Below are 19,838 nucleotides of genomic sequence, written 5' to 3'. Positions count from 1 at the left end.
ATGAATATAAGTATGATGTTAAGTAACTATGATAATTATAAACGCATCCATAATACCGTTTACAGATAGAAATCATCAGTATTAAATATGCCCGCTTCCATTCAGAATATGAAATTAAAGTTGCTATCATCATTTTGAGCATTTTTCAACTGATCAAAAATCCGTTAAAGATGAAATCTAAGGGGATTCGTGATAATTATATCCTTGCATTGAAGGAAGTAGTTATTATGGATATTTTGGAACTTGATCTTTGGGTTTGCTTCCGTGACTTTATGAAATGCCTCTTACCTTTATTGTTATGAGCATCAGGGATGCTTTAAAATATAGTATACTTTATACTATTGGAATCTACTGAGATATACTTTCTGGCATTCTTACAAGTTAGTATGTCAGTTGTGAGAAATCAGCTGGGGAAGTTGAATAACGCGGATATGTCGCCCATTTATTTATCTACTCCTCTACGACTCCTCTTTGATGACATGCATAGATGATAATTATACCTCGTCGTTGGTTTGCGTTAAATGTATTACTCTTTGAAATAAAAAGTTTGTGTAAGAAAATGCTCTCCAATAAATATAATTGTTGACTATTTGTTAATGGACATTTGCCAGTGATTTCAGAGGAAAAAATTTGTCACCGAAGTTATGTTGTCGTTATATCAAATGCAATACGAGAGAATGTGTGCATCAAACTCATGAATTTATTTTTAACTAAGTTTTAGACATCAGCTTAAAACAAATTAGGCTAAAACCCTTTGCTCTCTCGCTACTCACGGTTATGATAATAACAAATAAATTTAGATTCCTTCACCGAATTCTAAAAGTTTATATCACTTATTATTACTTTGTTCATTCTAATTGATAATAACGCATTTGAACGATGCATTGCCACAAATTCATGGCTCTCAATTTTCACCGGAATAATACAGTTTATGCGATACCTTTACACAAGATAATGCTGAAATGTCCCGCTATAATATCTAGCATAGGTATGGATTGCAGCCAATTGCATAAGAGAATTGTATTTCTCTGACGAAAAGTTACGTATTACCATGTTTTACGAAAGCAAGAACGTGGGCTGGCGAGCGCAGTTTTTTGGTGGTTATGCTGTTCCGTACTCTGTGTGAGGACTCTAAATTTTCTTCATTAGAATTCTATCTTTGAATACTCGAGGGAAATAAAAATTACTGAATCATGAGCTAGGAGAAATGGTCCGTTCATTCAATACGTGTTACGAAGGTTGAATTTATTTTTTTTGGCAGAAAGTGCTGGATGCAATATCTTAGTTACTCACATTAAATTATAAAGTGGATATATTTACAATCCTAACTACTATAGTCTCTTCCTTACAATGCAAGTGGGTAGATATTTGAAGATGAATCTGGAAGATGAATCTGAGAGTAACTAGAGCGCTTAATTTTTCATTTGGCTCATCCTTGCTCAAAGAAAGCCTTTCTCGCCATCACATTTCCTCCAGAGGTTTCACTATGGATATGTTATTTTTTTTCTAACTTCCCCGTATACAGCACATACAGGTCTTTTCAACGGAGGATCAACAAAGAACAAATCAAAGATCCATGCCCTGGATAGGGACCACCTACCCAGGCGGGATTCGGACCCACGACCTACAGTTTGGCAGGCGAGGACTTTACCCCACCGCCACCGAGGCCGGTGTGTTATTAATGTAATTTTGCAATTACCCTTATCATTCACATGAGCTACACTTTTTTCGGTTACAACGCCACAAAAACATTAATATTTTATGCTAAATATTTGTACGGATGCAGCAATCAATAGAATATGTATCTTATTTAACACTCTTTCAGGTGAAATGAATATAAACTTGTATAAGGAAATGTTTCGCGGACAGATATCATCGACGTTAGCGACATTATAAATTTGTACAAAAATTTGTTTGCGGCATTCCACCGGCCTTGACCATTTTGGTAATTAATGTTACTTTTTGTTATTATCTTCTTTTTGTTTTATGATTGCGATTGTGATTAATTTTGAAAATAATTTACTCAATTATTGTGTTTTCATGTTGGCTAAACTTAAAAATATTACCCACGCAAGGTGTGTATTGGAATATTTTAGGTGCATATATGGTAAAAAAAGTATCTGATCAATATGCTGAACGCCTAAAACGGACATATTTTACGAATGATTAGATGCATACCCCCACAAAATTACCTATTTTTTTCACCATCCAATGAAACCACGGTGAAGCGTTTTAGGTTCTCACGCTTCGCGCGTGAGTGAGCCATTGGAGATGGTCCGCTCTTCAAGACGACGAGTCGAAGTGTCGAATTTCGTGTGACTGTTTGGGAGGGCGGCTGTTGAGTTAGCAAGCGGGAACGGGACTGGCGGCGGCGGCGGCTGGGATTTTCGTTGGCTTTGGCAAGCGAGTGGATGCAAATCTCTGCGGTGGCGGGGAGGTGGTGGGGGAGGGTAGCGTGGGTGGTGGGGGAGCTTGATATCGCATTCGGGGTGAGGCGTGTGGAGTGGGAAGGGGTTGGGCTAATGGAGCAGCAGACAGGATTGACGCCGCACCAAGAGAGGCAAATTAGGGTGGATGAAGAGAGGGTTACACACGGCAGTCGCGGTGAAGGGGGTGACACGTCGACCGGCCACAGTGAGAATACACAATATTATCTCCTGAAAAAACCTTATTGTGGTATTTTTACTCGTCTTCTTCTTCTCGTTGCTCTGTTATTGAAGAGAGGCGGTCGAATACTTTACTGAATAGTAGTTGCAGTTCAAATTTCAATTGAAACAGTAACAATATTCCCGGATTTTAATTTCCTAGAAAGGAAGCAGATTGGTGTTTTTGGCATTAGTTTCTCATTTTGTGCGTTCTCAAGGTGTATGTGTTTATCGCAAGCAGAAAAATTTTTGTTCTCAGATGTTTCTCCTTTAATTTTTTAATTCGTTTCGGACTTAATTGTGGTACCATTTGAGGAAATGAGGGAATCCTTCTTGACTTATTTTCAAAACTCTTGTAGATTTTTTAGAAGATGGGGAACGAACAAAACGAAAGAGTTAATTAATCAGGAAAAGATTTACTAAATCAGCTGCTTATTTTTAATAGATTGCTGATTCCAATAGCTGTGTTTATTTGTTATTTATTAATCTCTGAAATGTAACCTCGATGTAAAATCTATAAAAAAATGTGTTGCTGTAGTTGTGATTTGGATGCGCAAGTCAATCATGCAGTGGTCATTTCTGGATATCGTTACTACACTTAACGCAGTGAATGTTTCATACCTTCCAGTCTCAAATGGTGGGCTACGATTCCTAAGGTTTGATGGCTGGACGGTAGCATTATTTGATTTGATTTTAATTTTAATTTACGGGAATAACGAAATTAGTTTTTTAAATGGAGTCTGTGATACATTTTTATCTTAGCACAACGCCTTGATCTGTTTTAGCCCTGGGTAACCTCGCGTTTCCGAAATAACCACCCGAAAGTGGTATTTGAATAAATTTTCTCCAAGCCTCGAATGAACTGTTAAATTACATCATAATTAAATTATCACGGTACAAATACCATACAGTGCCAAACTAGAATTTTTCGAGCTCATAAGGGAAGGGTAAAGACAAATATTTTGTATCGAGTGATCACATATCTTTGAAGTATAACCATGTGGATAGTCCAACAATTTACCAGTATGGAGCTCTCAAGGCACTGTAAAGGCTTTTTTCACTAGACGTATCTTGCAGAACTATTACATCTCCGTGTTTAACCCTTAGAGTGCCGGTAACTCCTCCTATCTCTCGCTAAAAGTGCCAGGAGTGCGATGGCGCTCCTCCTGCAACTTTTTTATATTATAATTATTATCTCATATTACCAAAAACTGTCAAGTACTACATTAAAAACGTGAAACCACATATAATAAATATTTCCTAGAGTTTTGGAATGTATACCTTTAGTTGTTTTTGAGACCTCATTTTTTTTCTTAACCTACTGCAAAATCAGCAACAAGGCCTCGGCACTTTTAGCGTAGTACCTAGGAAATAGTTGTTGAAGTTATTTCGGGTTTCCCACCGGATGAGGTTCTCCATCTCTGCCGACGTTTCGATGGTCGTGTCGTCCATCGTCATCAGGGCTTGTCTTCATAGCCCTGATAACGATGGACGACACGACCATCGAAACGTCGGCAGAGATGGAGAACCTCATCCGGTGGGAAACCCGAAATAACTTCAACATCATCATACGCCGGGAAGACCTCAGATCTTTCTTCACCTAGGAAATAGGTTGGCACTCAGTGGGTTAAAGGAAGTGTCCATGAACTTGCGAGAAGCTAATTAATATTAGCGGGCGTAACTTGGTGGAAATCCATAATCGCAATAATAGAAGGATCAACAACTTTGCTATTTCCACAGGGTAATTTATTGAGACCGACCATGGTTCCGTTACAGAGTAACATTATCAAGGTGATATCAAGGTGAGATCCTTCTATTCCTGCTCATAAGAAGCGGCACAGGCTAAAAAATAAATGGCCGCTCAAGAGAAAAAAGAGATTTCTAAGGCCGAAGCAGTGATTTGCCTGGCCGTTGGGTCTAATCGCTGTGAGCTCTTCCCTCATTGAAGGGGGAGACAATCAGGTGGAAGAGAAAATATAATATGATTATCCGGGTCCAAAGAAATTTGCCATGCACGATTGACATATACTTAGTGATTTTAAAAGTTGAACTAATCATACCACGATGTTTTACGATGGTCTTCCTATCCTCCCCTGCTTTTAAATCCCCATTAGCTGGCCTGCGTGCGCCCGGCAACCCTTCCGGACTCTTTTGGCTCCTTGGGCATCGATGATCCTTTCATCTTCGCTCAAGTGGCTAACCTAGTGGAGCCTCCCCAACGATTATCCCCTCCGCACCTACCGGTCCCTTACCAGTCCCTGTTCGTACCTCCCCAAAACTCTCCGGCAAACTCCTATTTATTTTCCATAATGTTTTTCCTATATTTTTTTTCTCGAGGTAAGACGTTCTCGCTTTTTGACTTGAATAGTTGGGATGTTCGGTTCAAGACGATAACATGACCCTAGCTGCCCATCCCTTTGTCTGGCTTCAGCAGAATTCCCGATGTACATTATTTTAAATTAACATTTCTCGTACAAATTTCACTAACTCTCTCTTAATTGTGCGGTATAAATGATAACGTTTCTTGGTTATTTTACTTTTACTTATACCACTACTTTTTATTTTAACGCGACCCGGGTTTCGATGAGTAATCATCATCTTCAGACGTAAATTATGATGCATTTATCTTTTTCTTGTTACCTACTTACCTAAAGGGGGAAGAGATGAATTTTTAAATGGACGCCAGAATAGGAGGAAAGGATGGGTAAAATATTCGGTTAACAGAGTGCTGTCCTGACTTTCAATAATTTTTAAAATTTCAAACTGCTCTCTAGAGTCCAATTCACGGCGGTCGTTGCATTATTTTAAATTATTTATTTTAAAATCGCTCCTATGGCAGTTGCTAATTAAGTGTTCAGCAAAATTACTTTTATCATCTTTGTTATTGTTGTAAGCACTCAAATGTTCTTTCTCCCTCACTTCGAAGCTTCTTCCTGTCTGCCCCACGTAGACACTATTACAATCGCTGCATTTCAACGAATACGTTGCAAATTTGTCTAATTGGTCTATTGGATCCTTTCATTTTACAAGAAGTCTTCTCAAAGTGGTATTAGGTTTAGAAGCCATGCAGAATTTGTCTCTAGGTAAATGATGAGGCATTTTCATAGAATGTGCATCGAGATACGTCACTGTGCACCGCTACTTCTTTTTATTCTCGTCCGCCGAAAACATTTGGTCGATAGCAAACCTTCTCTGTTTTTTAAATATCAATTTGTCTGTTAAATTTTGGGAATAACCGTTGGCTGAAGCAGTTTGGGTCGCGTTCTGTAAAAAAGTAGTAGTATAGGTAAAAGTGAAATATCCAAGAAATCTTATTTCTCGCACAGATTAAATATAGATCTCCAGTAAAGGTAAATGAAGGTGGAAGGGTGTCATAGAGTTAGTTCATTCCAAATAACTTTTTCCGCCTATGCATCTCTCATCGCACGTGCATAGCAGATGAAAACCATCGCTCCAATGTGCTGATAAGTGCCTACTGGCTGTATATATTTCGTCAGGGAAGAGATTTTGGCGTCAATATAAATTTAATCGCCGTATACCTTATGATATTTTAGTTATTTCTTCCTTTGTCCATAATGTCAATAGTTTTGGGAGCATTAGACCATGAATCAATGTAACAGGACTAAATGCATTATGTGAAGAACCAAACATTGTAAGGATCTAACTTTTCCCGCATAAGGTTTGGTTTCTTTTATTTGAAAGTTCTTATAATGGAAGGCAGTTTTGGAAGCTGGTCAATCAGTACCACTAAGATACCTTGGTAGTTTTCGTTTTATGTGGCAAAGCCTTTCCCCGTGAAGGAAAAAGTTCGACGATCAGGGAAGAAGCAAAATATTAGCACCCCTGGAAGGTTTTTCTAATCGGGTATAAGTGATATAGGTCTTTAATGAAGTGATTTTAGAAAAAGTAAAATGATGAAACAATGATATAGATAATGATGGTACTCAGAATAATACAGATGTTACAGCGTTAGCTACTGCGGCGCTTAGATAAGTGCACCTCTTTTTTCAAATTCCCACGGTTGACTGAATGTTTTGAAGTTGTTTACCTTCAGTCATTAGAGGTAAGATTTATTACATGACCTCGAGTTACGCAGCAGGGGACCTGTTAATGTTGGACCGCAATTGGAGCGGTTGCTAGTAAGCTTTTATAGAATGATAGAATCAGGAGTATTATGTTCAATAATGAGGTGCGTAGGTTATTTACGTCACGCAATACAGATTCAATTCGATATTATGAATGCTTGTCTTAGTTTATTTTTAAGAATTGACTCAGCATATTCAACAATGATTACTTAAAGGTATTATTTCCGCTTTATTAAACCATAAAGTTCATGGAATTGTTTTCTATCTTTTCAACTTTATTCAGATTTAACGACTCCATAGTTTTGCTTTCGCTATTTTGGAAGGGGTCGCCTAGAACTTTCAGTTCCAGTCGCGTGAGACAACAGAAGTCAAGCGCGGAAATGATTTTGTTTATTTAGCCATATTATGCTTTGAATGAGCATGCTCTCCCCTCGAAGAAGGTCACAGTACCAAAATATCATTTATCTCTGTTCGGATCTCTGATTTTTGAACCGAGAGTTCGTGGTTCCATGATCGCGTGCCGCAATCGGTCTCATGGGAGACATGATTCGAAAAACATTTTAGTCGAAAAGGAATTTGGCTGCTTCAGTTGATCTTCTGAAACTACCCTAGCAAAATCCGGGCTCTAAACAATAGCTTTAAGTCCACTAAATACTCATGTCGGGGTTACCTCTGTGGGCGTCCATAGTTTATTTTCTGAAAAACGAATATCTGATCATGGTTTATAATTTGGTTAAAAGTGGAAATGACTTTGTAATCTAGTTGGCTCGCAATTAATTTAGCGTATATCATTTACAGAATTTTCTAATGGATTTCGCCGTATCTAAACATGTAATTTGCATTGCTGAAAAAAGTGTATTTACCTTGAATAATGATTTTTTTCTTCCCTATCAACTTTTCTATGAAATCTACCTCGTTAATATTTACTTATTTATTTATTCCCTGTTTTCCTTTATTTCTTTATTCCTTATTTCCTTTCGTTATAGCCTCTTATGATAAATTTAATACAGCGTTTTTTATTATTTCATAGTTAACTCTTTATGAACAAAATTTTGAATCATGTCTGTACAGATTTGGTCCAGGCCTTTTAAAAATTAATTTAACTGACCTGATTTGTATTTTAAATATGCTAACTGTTTTCTCTCCATACGGCGACCTTTCACTTTTTTGGCTAAAATAATATATTTAAAAAATATTTCATTGTGGTAACGCATTGATTTGGATTATTTTTCATGTAGTCATTTATCCCGTTCAAAACATCTTGCTGCCATTCGTCTTTATTTTCCTATTTTTTTTATCCAGCCTGTATTTATTTTCTTTGGTATCGTGAATATGTTTGCGTTGAAAATTGAAGTGACGACCGTTAGGCATCCCTTTGTTATTATTTCATAAATCCATAAGCATCCATTAGGTGATCCTCAACAGGGGTCAGTTGAAAGTTTGCTGCCTTTATGTAGCGAAATTGAGTTAAAACATTTTGGAAATATTTAGCTCTTTAATTGAGAGGAATTATATTGAAATTGACCATCCTCAACGGTTTACATGCTTATGTTGAAGCTCATTTTCGCCTTTAGGGAAGCTGGTTGGTGAATTATTTTGCAGGAAAACTGACATCCAGGGCCATTTGTGGTGGTAATCTGGTCAGAAAAAAAATGCATAAATTTGCAATTTCGGTTTACGGTTACAATTCCCAAGTAGCAGCCCAAACGGAGGAAAGAACAAGCTTCCCTTTCAGATGGGGAAAATGTGAAACTTGAGGTACCATCCAGCTAGTAGGTACACTTTACAGTGTACGTATTCCATCATTCGAGGAACATCTCAGGATTTTTAATCTGGTCGTCCCTCAAACAGAAGGCCCTCAGAGAATGCTGGCGGCTGATTTTTCCTCGTTAATGTTTAGTTAACAGATCCTAGTTGACGCTCAATATATGCTCTTTCTCATTGAACTGTGGTGGAATAGTCCAAGTAGAACAACGGGCTAAAGTCCTGCATCGCCGCGTAGCAATAATGATCCCTTAGATTTAATCTCTTATCTGTGTATTGTATTTTATTGACCATTGAAAAATCGTCGCAGGAAATTTCATAGCGTTCTTCGCATAGAGGAGGGGGCTCAAATCAAATTGCTTCACTCAGTTTCCTTGTGAGAAAATTTTGTTTCTGTATCAGACGAAGAATTTAAATTGTCATTTATCGTAATAAAAAAGGCTGGCAGCTTGAGAGGTCGGAAGTGATAATTTAATATTATTTTATTACTCAATGTAAGACTAACCATGTATCGCGAAAACTCATTGGTTATTTTTTCAGTACACATAAATGAGTTCATTTATGGAAGCAGGTTAGAATTTTTAGCTTGTATTAAATAGATTTATATATTTATTTCTCATAACTGAATGTTTGGAAATCATGAATTTGGTATCTAAATGAGGTGCATTTGTGTCTTGTCTTATTTTCCGACTTTTATGCGGAATACTCATTGAAATTATTTGTATCATATAGTTAGATAATGAAATTATCATTCCTAAGTGTGCAGTCGAAGTAGACAATTGCGTAAAAAGAATGCTGAAAAACGTTGTTGGACGTGACGACCTGGTTAATAAATTCTTTCCTTGGCAATCCTTTTTTTCGCAGAAACAAGGTGATCCGTCAGACATTTTGGCAATAAATTTTGGGTCAGAGATATTAGCAATCGGAAGAGGGTGAATTATTCGATCCTGGTTGAATTAAATGGGTAATGATAATTATCTGAAAGCATTTTTTTCTTTTATTAACTATTTATGCTAGAGCTAAGTTGAATTTTCACGGTACCTTAGTTGATACCAACTGCTGGCAATCAGTGTGTGTTATTGTTGACCTGAATCGCTTTGCCTTATTTTATTTTTAAAATTTTGAGATAGTGGTCAACAATTGTGATGTTGTGGAAGCATGAACTTCTGTGATTATTTCTGCCATTGGATTAGTGATGGTTGCATTATTTATCGTATTTTACTGTTCGCAACGTAGGAATTCTGTCACAGTACGAACTAGGTGGGAAAAATATTTCCCAAAATTAAAAATTTCCTGCTGTTTTTTCATATCTTGGATTTTAATTTTTTTCATATCTGACTATTTTATAAGATGTAAACAATTATATTTGTAAATTTAAATTAAATTAAAAACTGTTTTATCACATCTATCTCATTGGCCTCTGATATGCCATTATAAGAGGCATTTTGAAGGAAAAAACTGGTTTAAGTTCTGCTTTATGGGTAATAGTAAGGGAAACAGGTAGTAGTTTCTGTGCTTTCATGGAATTTAGATGAAGATTTTACCTCTGATATTTATAGAAATTCATTCAACTGGCTACTTCTTCAGACATTGAAAAGTTTTTATCAGCTCATAAATAGTTTGAATTCACATTAATTAATGAGAAAGGAATCAAAATTACTATTATTATTATTATTATCATAATTGATATAGGCTATAAGAACTTTATTCAATAATTAATCCTCTCTTCGCAAGAAGCTACCGTTTCGAAAGCTCCGAATCATAATTTTTCACGTGTGAGTTTTTCTTTTTATGTGTTTGTGTTTTAGTGACAGTGACTCGCTATTGAACTACCAATATTATATGCTACATGCATCATTTTCCCACATCATTGTGTGCCCCTAAGTGTAACATTGAAAACATTTTACGTTAAAATTATGGAGTAATGTCAATAATATTTAGAATATTATCGCGTTGCTATTTTTCATTGTGACCCCAGCTATTTGTACGAGTCGGGACATTCGTAATTATTAATTGTCCCGTGCCTTATTCTATCGTTAGCATTAGTGTTGAAGAAAAATTGCGAAAAAGTTATTGCTATTTTCAGTGCTCTGGAATACTGTAAATTTCCGCGCAAATCGTGTTATTTAATTCAAGTGGCACGTTTTATGCAGTAAATAATAAAATGAAAAATAATTTTTCATTATTTCTACATGTAAAGCAGGAAAAGGAAGCGCTAAGTTGTCACTGATGCAGTTGTATAGAATCGAAGATAAAGTCATAAAGTAGATAGTTCTGCTTTGAAGAGATTTTCTAGACTGTGATAAAGTTTTTGATTCTTGTTGATAAATAGTTTTTTATCCCATTTTCCTTTCCCTGACAGCCAATTGTAGGTATAGGAAGGTCGTGAGATCTTAATCTATATGATTGCGTTCGAACTTTGCCGGAAAGAATGTTATTTGATTCCGCTCTGCATGATGCCAATATTATTGAGTACTTATAATCTTATCGATATTGTTTTCATAGCTTATCATAATCCATGTAACCTCTGATTTACAACCCCAGTAGGTAAGACTCCCACAGTCTCCTCGTTCAGGTGCTCGTTGTGCCTCCGAAGTACATTTTATAATACCTTAGTTAGCTGTTTTTGGGTATATTATCCATGTTGATGTAAAATTTTTGAGGGTACTGATAAAATTGGCTTCTTTCATTTTAATGAGGTATTTAAATGTTTCTTAGAAATACTGAATTCATTCATGCATTGATTTTTTTAATAAAAAAAAACAACCTCTACCGTCTATAAAATAACGAGCTTAAGTAGTAAGGGAGAATCGAATTTCCACAACGAATAATTCTCTTTACACAGGCGCACAAAGTTTATGAAATAATATCTAGTTAAAATCGCAGTTTTAATGTATACTACATGTTAATTCTGTCATTTGCACCCTAACATGTGTCACGTTATGTCCCCCCTTTTATTAAAAAAATATGAAATTTTAGCTGGTTTCACAGTTCCAAAATCCATATTGAACTTGGGCTTAAGAAATTAATTCATCTTTGAAGAATATTTTGTTATGAGATATTTTATTTTTAAAGCTTCATCTATCATGTATTTGGAATGACACCTTTTCCTTATGTTAACTAAAAATTTACCTTGATCTAAAATCCAATTCTTATTTAAATGTACACGAAATAATGAAGGAGTTAAATTTAAGAATTCATGTCACCTTAAAATCTAACGTGATTGTCTTTGTAGGGGTTGGGAATTTTTTTTTCATTTTATTTCACTCCTTTAAAAATTTCAGATTTCAATATTGATTGCTTCTTCAAATTTGTAGATGCCTTCCGTTATTCTATAAAAAGTAATAGCACTTTCATTGTGTCGAAATTGTATAGGTACTATTATCAGTAACAAGTAAATAATAATTTTCGTGCATTCACGTATCATATCTTTGGAAATAGTCAGTATTTTTTGGCTATGATATTTATTATGCTATGTACCTGATTATTTGGCTATGTACCTTTAGTCTCAATTGGTAAGCGCGATATTTCTCCTTAGTTTTCTCAAGAGTAGTGTACTTGGAATACTACTGTTACAATACTAAGTTTATATAAAATAGAAACGCTGTGCTAACTCGTGTCCTAAATACGAACTTTAAAATATATGTACCTACTTCAGATTCAATGGAAACGATATAAAAATTGTTTGATTTACTAATATTGAATTAAATTTTATCTTTTTGTAAATTCTTTATGAGTGTTATTTCCAATACCTTTATTAACCTCATCACGAAGATAAAATAATGGAAACACTGATAATCAAATGGTAGGCAGTTTATGTATCCACTTACTTATATCTGATTGAAGCACTGAAATATCCACAAAAGCAGATAGAGTTTCCTGCTTAGGCAGAAATAGGGTAGTGACTAACTAAGATAAAGTTGAGCCTATTTACCTTTGAACGGTTTAATCCAATGGCTCTGTCGATCTCCGAGAATTGGCTTACAGGCGATTGCAGAATCAGGATCTCTTTTCCCAACGGCTCCACTCCAATCGAGTGTGGAACGTCTGAATTCACTCCGTGATACCTGATAGTGTCCAATGGAATCAATCCCATTGTGCTTGGCTTGGCTGCCGAGGGTCGCCTCGACTGATAAGATAGCTACGTGGGAGAGTAGGGTTCTGAAACGGAGGGTGAGGAAGTTCGGAAGTTGAAGTTTGTGTAAAAACAGATAGTAAGGGTTTTTCGATCGGAGCAGTTTTATTGAAAAGACATTTCCGCTTAATTCATCGGTAACCCTGCATTCAAATGCCGTATTTCTCCGAGTATAGTCCCCCTCTGAATATAGTCCTCCCCCCTAATTTTGAAGCTTCAGTTTCGGGAAAAGTTAAAAAAATGCGTTTAAATATAGTCCCCCCCTTTACTTTTACCACGGGCATTTAAAAAAAAAGGGGGCACTACATTCAGACATATGCGGTAGTAATGGTTTGTAAGTTTCGCCCGGTAATGCCTTCATAGCTTGGGTTATAATTATTACAGCAAATTCAACGAAAGCGATAATAATAACACTCGGGATTTCTTTAACCGATAAATCGAAGGTTGACGTTAACAATAATCAGAATATTTCTTGGCTGATTATTACATGCATGGACGAGTTGGAAATATATTGAAACGAAAGGTAGTTGCTCTTTTCCACAAGTACTTAATTGGTCTTGTACCAGATAATGGCTCTGTGAGCCGAAACGCGTCGTACGCATTAAATTATTGTGCAACAACCTTTCCATTCAACATGTCTAACTTCCACTATATCACGTCGTTTAACTTGAGCAGGAGATACATCGCGCGTTAAACACACCGAGTACAAATTGTCTCCTTCTGGAAATAGGGTACGGTTCAGGCACTTGTCCTCACTCGGCTGGGTTTGAGTTTAGCTACGAATTTCTGAAGCCCCGTTCACAGCAGTGTCACTTGGCTGAATATCCCGTAGACATTAAAGTGCAACACTCTTTCCACGTATCAATAATGGAATCGATTTAAGGAAACATTCGATATTTCGTGCGATTGTCGATAGGGATTACTACCTTACCTTCCACCATCTAATGTAAGCCCTTAATAACCCAGAGCTGTTTCTGGAATAAATTAAATTTCGAGGCTTTTCATTTTAAAAATGTGAAAATTTTCTACGCAATCATAATTATTGTGGTAACTACATATTTCGCCGTTAAACTTTACACCACAAAAGAACACGTAGTTTAAATCTCTCCTGAATGCAACTGAAATTGTATACATTTATGATGTTGCTTAGAAGCAACATTGTGCTATAAAGGATTAGGATAAATTTATGCTTTTCTCATACAATGACAACTCCAACTCGATTTACGTAGTGTTTAGTGAACAAGGCATGAGTATTTACATTTCCCATGCCTATTAAAGAATCATTATGTATAAAAAGCATTTTCTAAGGGTCACCAAAGCGTTTCTCATTCTAGAACAAACGAAGTACTGTAAAGATAACTGTGTGTTATACCGCTTTGGTAAGGTTATCAAAAATACCAAGGATCGCACTAAGACATACGGAAGCACCGAAACTTATGACTATCTGAATACCACGACTGAATCGAATCATGGGAGTCTTCATCCATTTCATACTATTTGTTCATAAGCTCCAAAGATTCCCGTGATAAAATTTGTCGATGATTAGTTATTGCAGCTAAATTGGAGATTGACTGAAATACTTCCGCGGATTCTTCTTAGAACTATATCCAATATAAATAAGTATCATCCAAAAAACATGGTTCTATAAAAGCTTATATTGTGATAGTATTACATTGAAATTGAGATTGAAGCCCGGGCGTCAAAATGACGTAAAACGTGCCTAGCAGTGTCTATAAAATCATTTACATTCATATTCCTTCAGGATAATTGCTTCCATAAAAATCTCTTTTCTCTCATTTCTTTTTATTTCTTAGGACATCAACTGAAAGCCAGGGTCAATGTAGTATTGGTTTAAGAAATTAGTACTAATTAGTACTAATCGAGTTTCTTAGGCATTAGTTCCCAATGAAGCTAGCTATTTTTGTGCTAGTTGTTCACATTGATTTGTTGTTTGAATTCAGCTTCGATTGACTAATGTTTGAATTGAATGCTGGCGATCCCAAATTATTTTTTTTTCATAGTTTATGATTGATATATCGAAGAATAAGATTTTAATGTAACTATTCAAATTTAATACCACGGAAAGATGCTTTATTTGATATCTCTTATGTACGGTGGAAAGGTTTGAAGTGACACAATTTAGATGCAGTTAACTTTGAGATTTGAGAAAAATTACTCTCATGAAATAATCGGGCTTTTGCATGACATTGATTGTAATCATATATAGCTATTGAATTTTTTTGGGGAGGATTTATTTGGTGAATTTGAACTCGAAGACATAGGTAAAAACAAAGCCCTTCAATCCTTCTGGAAAATAAGCATTGCCATATTGTTGTACATTATGCGATATTTGGTCAATATAAAACTATTATGATTTTGTCACCCCGCCAGATAGTTGAGGTATGAAATTATTTTTAATTGATTTTGGTATTAGTTATTCTAGGCTTACAGTTTTTTTAGGGTGAATATTTGTGGTGATTTTTATTGCCATCAAAATGTGTTGGGATTCTCTTTCAAAAAGCAATGGGCCAAAGAAAACGGGTAGTTAATTTACTCATTAAAAATTTCTTACGAAACTATTAATCAAATATATTTTCCCTCTAAGTAGTTCATTGTGGTTCATAGATGAATCTATTTTTCGAAATATCTTTTGAAATTCTGGTTATTTTACGGCATATTAAGAAGCACTCCCTCGCTCGCTTACGAATGTGTGTTTTTATAAACCATTGCTGTTACGGGGTAAGGCCGCTTGCCCAATGCATAAGCTTTTGATTATTTTACTGCCCTTTTATAGTCAAATGAATATGATTTTAATTAATGTGAAGGATGTATTAACAGTATGTATCATTGAAAAATTATACTACATCCAACACTAGATATGGACGTTTGAAACTCTGGTGAATCGGTTGGTAACGAACTATATGAAGATACGCTGGGTTGTTCTGCATTATTTTTCTCAAAGGGACTTTGCCACCTCATGATTTGTTTCACCAGAGATTAATATGTCTTCGATATTTAATCATCTAAATTTTACTCGCGTACAAACGTATTGTTCTGATTAATTACTTATTACGTTATTCATGTGCACAACTGAAATATTATTTAATTTATAGCATAATTTTTGCCTAAGTCCGCGATAGGATGTGCCCGTCTTTGAAATACCTGTACAATGTTTTGAACGATTTGCCAGATTTTAATTACTACAATCGTTGAAAAGCGGGTTGAGTGGATTTTTAAAATTCTTAATTGGTTGCAAAAGTTGTTGCATCAATGAAAAAATATAATTACATTCTTTTAACTCGGAATAATTACCCTCCTATAAATGTTTCCTTTTTTATGAGGTACCGTAGACCGTTCCGTAAACAGTGAATGAAAAATTTGTTTTCTTGTTTATGTTGAAATGGTTAATTTTCATGCTATAATACTGCATAGAACTGAAATCGGCAGTAATTCGCCATTTAAATAGATACTTTTGCCATAATCTTCTGAAGATTAACGCCGCAAATGGAAGCGGAAAAAATTAATTTGAGTGAGAGTAAATGATTATTAGCATTTACTGAAAACTTGTGGTATTCTGATGGCCTTGCCCTTGTGGTTTAAACACTGGTTTTAAGTGGAAAAAGTAGCAAAAGAAATTAAAATTTTCGCATAAAGGTTGAAAGAAATGACTGTCAAGGAGAATTTTCAAGTTAGAAAGCTCAGTAAAGGGCCGATGAAGTAGGGTCTAATATTATTGTTGCTATTTGCTTTGACGTTACTGAACTGTTTCTACATTTCTAGATTTCAAAAACGTATTCTCCTGAAATTAATGCGAAGTGAAGCAAGAATTTCATTTTATCCCAATTCTATATTGTAGACAATCATTTGGTTTTATTTATTGGGGTTTAATATCGTATTTAGTGCCTTACACTTTCTAAAAAAAATTAGTTTCCGGAGGTACTTCCGTATTTTAGTATCATGTGCGTAAGAGAGTGAGTGTAATAATAATAGTCTAAGAGTGTAATAATAACAAAAGACGAGAACTGACCTGGCTTAGGTACGTTCCTTTTAACTTGCATCCACTTGTAAGTCGGGACTGCTTGGGCAGACGTATTTGCGTGCTGTTGCTGCTGTCTCTCCTGGTCTAGCTGACCCGACTGGCCCCTGCCATGACGCGTGTGCTGCTGTGGCTGTTGCTGAAGTAGGTGACCTGAGACGGCTACTGCAGCCACGGCGGACGCAGGATGGTGGTTGTAGTGATGCGGCGGACCAGCGGGTACACCATTACTCTGGTTCACGTGCTGAAGTTGAGAATGGTGCTGATGATGCGGCGACATTTGATGCGCTGATATTTGGGAACCTTGCGGGTGCAGCACGGACGGGTGGAGCTGTGAGATTTGCATCGGCGAATGCGGATGGCTTTGTTGCATTTGAGATACTGCCATATGGTGGTGTTGGTATCCTCCGCTGACTCCGTTCAAGCTGTTGCAGGAAATATCAGCCGATCTCCCCGAATCCGTCGTAGAATGGTTGTGAGGATTCCTTAGATGATGATGGGTCATAGAAGGAGACAGTGTGACGTTTGGCCCTTCCAAGGGAAAGTGAGCGTTTGGCATGGTCGCTGTACATGGTGACATGGTATTGTCGTTTAGTATATGTTGGTTTATGGGTCGTTCGTGAGACAGTCTTTGGGATCGGTACGAATCGTACGAAACCTGCGAACCTGTATTAGCGTCTTGAGTCGGAATTTGGTGCATTTGATGGTGTAGGGTGTGTTCGTGGATGCTTGGAACTTCTTGAGGGTAGCCACCTGGCGTGTAGGTGGGCGACACAGGGTTGTGGTGTTGATGTTGTCCCACCGTGGACGCGGGTTGTTGTTGGTGGTGGTGTTGATGTAGCCTGGCATTTTCGTGCTGTACCGGTACGATAGCTCCAGCAATCGGCGTTTGTTGCTGCGAGGCATCCTCACTTTGCTGTTGCTGGTGCTGTGGATTGGGTATTCTGTAATCGTTGGCGTCCAAATTGGTGTAGCTGAGCCCGTTATCCGAGGTGATGATGCGCGAGGTTTCTTCCTGGCTCGATTGCGGTCTCGAAACTTCTCTCTGCTGTCTTTGAGACTCGTGCATATGATGCGAAGGCTGTTGTTGGTGCTGGTGCTGCAAGTCCTCGGAGGTGGGAGGGTTATGCTGATGGAAATAAGGGTGGACATGGTGATTTCCAGTCGTCGGAGGCGTCGGCGTGGATGCGGCGACCGATCCGCCGTAAGTCCCTCCCGCGCCCTCGGCGTCTTCGCCGAAGTAGGCGGCGTGGACTGCCGCCGGCGGCTCGCCCGCGACGCCGTGGTGGTGATGGTGGTATCCTTGGTGAACGGGGTGGATCGAGGGGTGATGGAAAGGGTGCGCGTGGGAGTGGTGGTGCGGCACGTGGTGTGGATGGTGGATGTTGTGGTGCTGCGGTGTTGCAGTGTGTCCATACCCGCCCCCGACTTCACTTGCACACATTCCGTATGCACCCGTGGCTAGGTTCATCGTCATCATCCCGGAAGTATTAATATTTTCCCTTTCCAGTCAGTTGCGTTTCCTTTTAATAACAGGCAAAGGTGATATAACTTTTATAATTTCGGCACATGGTGCTAATGCTAGTATTTCGGGATTGCTGTCATATTTTTAGCATTCATGTTCTTCGGTATTGCCTTCAGCTGACTTCTATAACACACTTGTGAATTACTGTTAGGACTCCCCATAAATCGCTGTAGTGGTTCTTTAGATACTTTAGTAGTCACTTTCACTTCAATGTTTATCTTTTTTCAATTCATCTTTCTTCAAGTCCAAGCACCCGCATATATATTCACTCATCTAAAAGGCATTGTTCTTCCACTTGCCGGTGCTCTTTCGTTAAAAAATGTTCCTGGTGAATGTCTGGATTCTTATGAAGTAAAAGCTGCGCATATATCAATCAATACTGATTCAGAACTCAGATCCACATCTGCTTCACACGAGCATGTCCCGATTTTCAGCTAACTGCACTTTCCGTGGCAATGTCGATATTATTTTTTTTCAAAAAATTATTATTAGGTTCGTCTTTTCTCGAGGAACAAATTCTGATCGTCTCTGCATTCCACAGAGATACTCCTCGTTAGTCCACCTCGCCGAGCCGTCGAGTGGCGACACTGCGACTGCCTCTCGGCCTTCGTCCCCACTCCCTCCGTTCTACCCCTTCGTCTTCCGCCCGCTCTCCTGCGACCACAACACTGCACTCTCTCTCTCACCTCATCCGTCGTCCACGTCCGGCGACCGCCGTGGCGGAATGAATGACCGTGGAGGAGACCAGCGTCGACCATCGGCGGTGAGGGGGATCGGAGAGCCTCTTCACCGGCTATCTCGAGCGGAGGCGGGCGGCGAAAGAGCAGTCGGGTCTTCGGCGAAAGACTCGAGCGTGCTCCGATAGTGTGTGCTTGTCGGAGACTCCGAGACTATTCGTCCAGGGAGATTTTTGCGTCGGAAAGCACTCGAGTTTAGTGGCACGGGAATAGGAATGTAATGTGCAGGATTGCTCGTAAACTACGGACACAACAGTCTTTGCAAATAAGCGCTGGATAGTCGGACGGCATCGTCTTCTTGAGCACGTGCTGCTGTCTCCCGGATCCTCCTCGTGACATCCTCAAACACTTCTCTCACATCATTATCCCTCGCGCTCCGTGGCCCCGCCCCTCACCAACGAAAGAAGAATCCCTTTCCCTCCCTCCCTCCTTCCCTTTCACTCATGTCCACCGGACAGTCTTAAGGGGCTCACACACCCCCAGTCACCTCTCTGTCCACTGCGGATTCCCACGCTCCTTCGAGTCCTTCACCACCCGCAACACCAAACGAGCCTCTCCGTCGACTTTTTCCGGGAAGCCATCGACTCCCTCCGAAACGGCGGGCCTCTCCCGAAGACAAGGGTGGCGATTTCGTGCTCTGCTGGGATACTTAACTGGGAGAGAGAGAAAAAAAATATTTCCTCGTGCACTTCGCGTGAGTCCTCGATTTGTTACCGCTTGCTGCGTGCCCGGCCACCGCCGAGAAAAACGGTGAGGAGGAATGAAGTGTTATATGTGTGTCGTGCCGCTCTTTTGAGCCACAACTGCGTGTGGCGGCGGCTGAGGGCTGCGGTGTGGGGGACGGTATATGAAGTGGGGGAGGAGGTTGTGCCATTCAGAAGGGAGGGGGGGGGAAGAGCGTTGGAAGGAGG

At 38.4% G+C, this 19,838-nt stretch overlaps 1 protein-coding gene across 1 annotated transcript in view; it reads right to left on the bottom strand.

Moving 5' to 3' along the window:
- Positions 1-19,289, bottom strand: part of LOC124174124 (homeotic protein labial-like) — a 62,371-nt gene extending 43,082 nt beyond the window's left edge. The window contains exon 1 of the mRNA XM_046553251.1: positions 16,657-19,289. Coding sequence (XP_046409207.1) covers positions 16,657-18,145 — 1,489 coding nt within the window. The 5' untranslated portion in view covers positions 18,146-19,289. The remainder of the gene's footprint in view (positions 1-16,656) is intronic.
- Between the last annotated feature and the right edge of the window lie 549 nt (positions 19,290-19,838).

This window comes from Ischnura elegans, chromosome 1 (genome assembly GCF_921293095.1).
Source record: "Ischnura elegans chromosome 1, ioIscEleg1.1, whole genome shotgun sequence".
NCBI lineage: Eukaryota > Metazoa > Arthropoda > Insecta > Odonata > Coenagrionidae > Ischnura > Ischnura elegans.
Note: the sequence above shows the minus strand (reverse complement) of the source record. Positions and strands in the feature narration are given on the sequence as shown.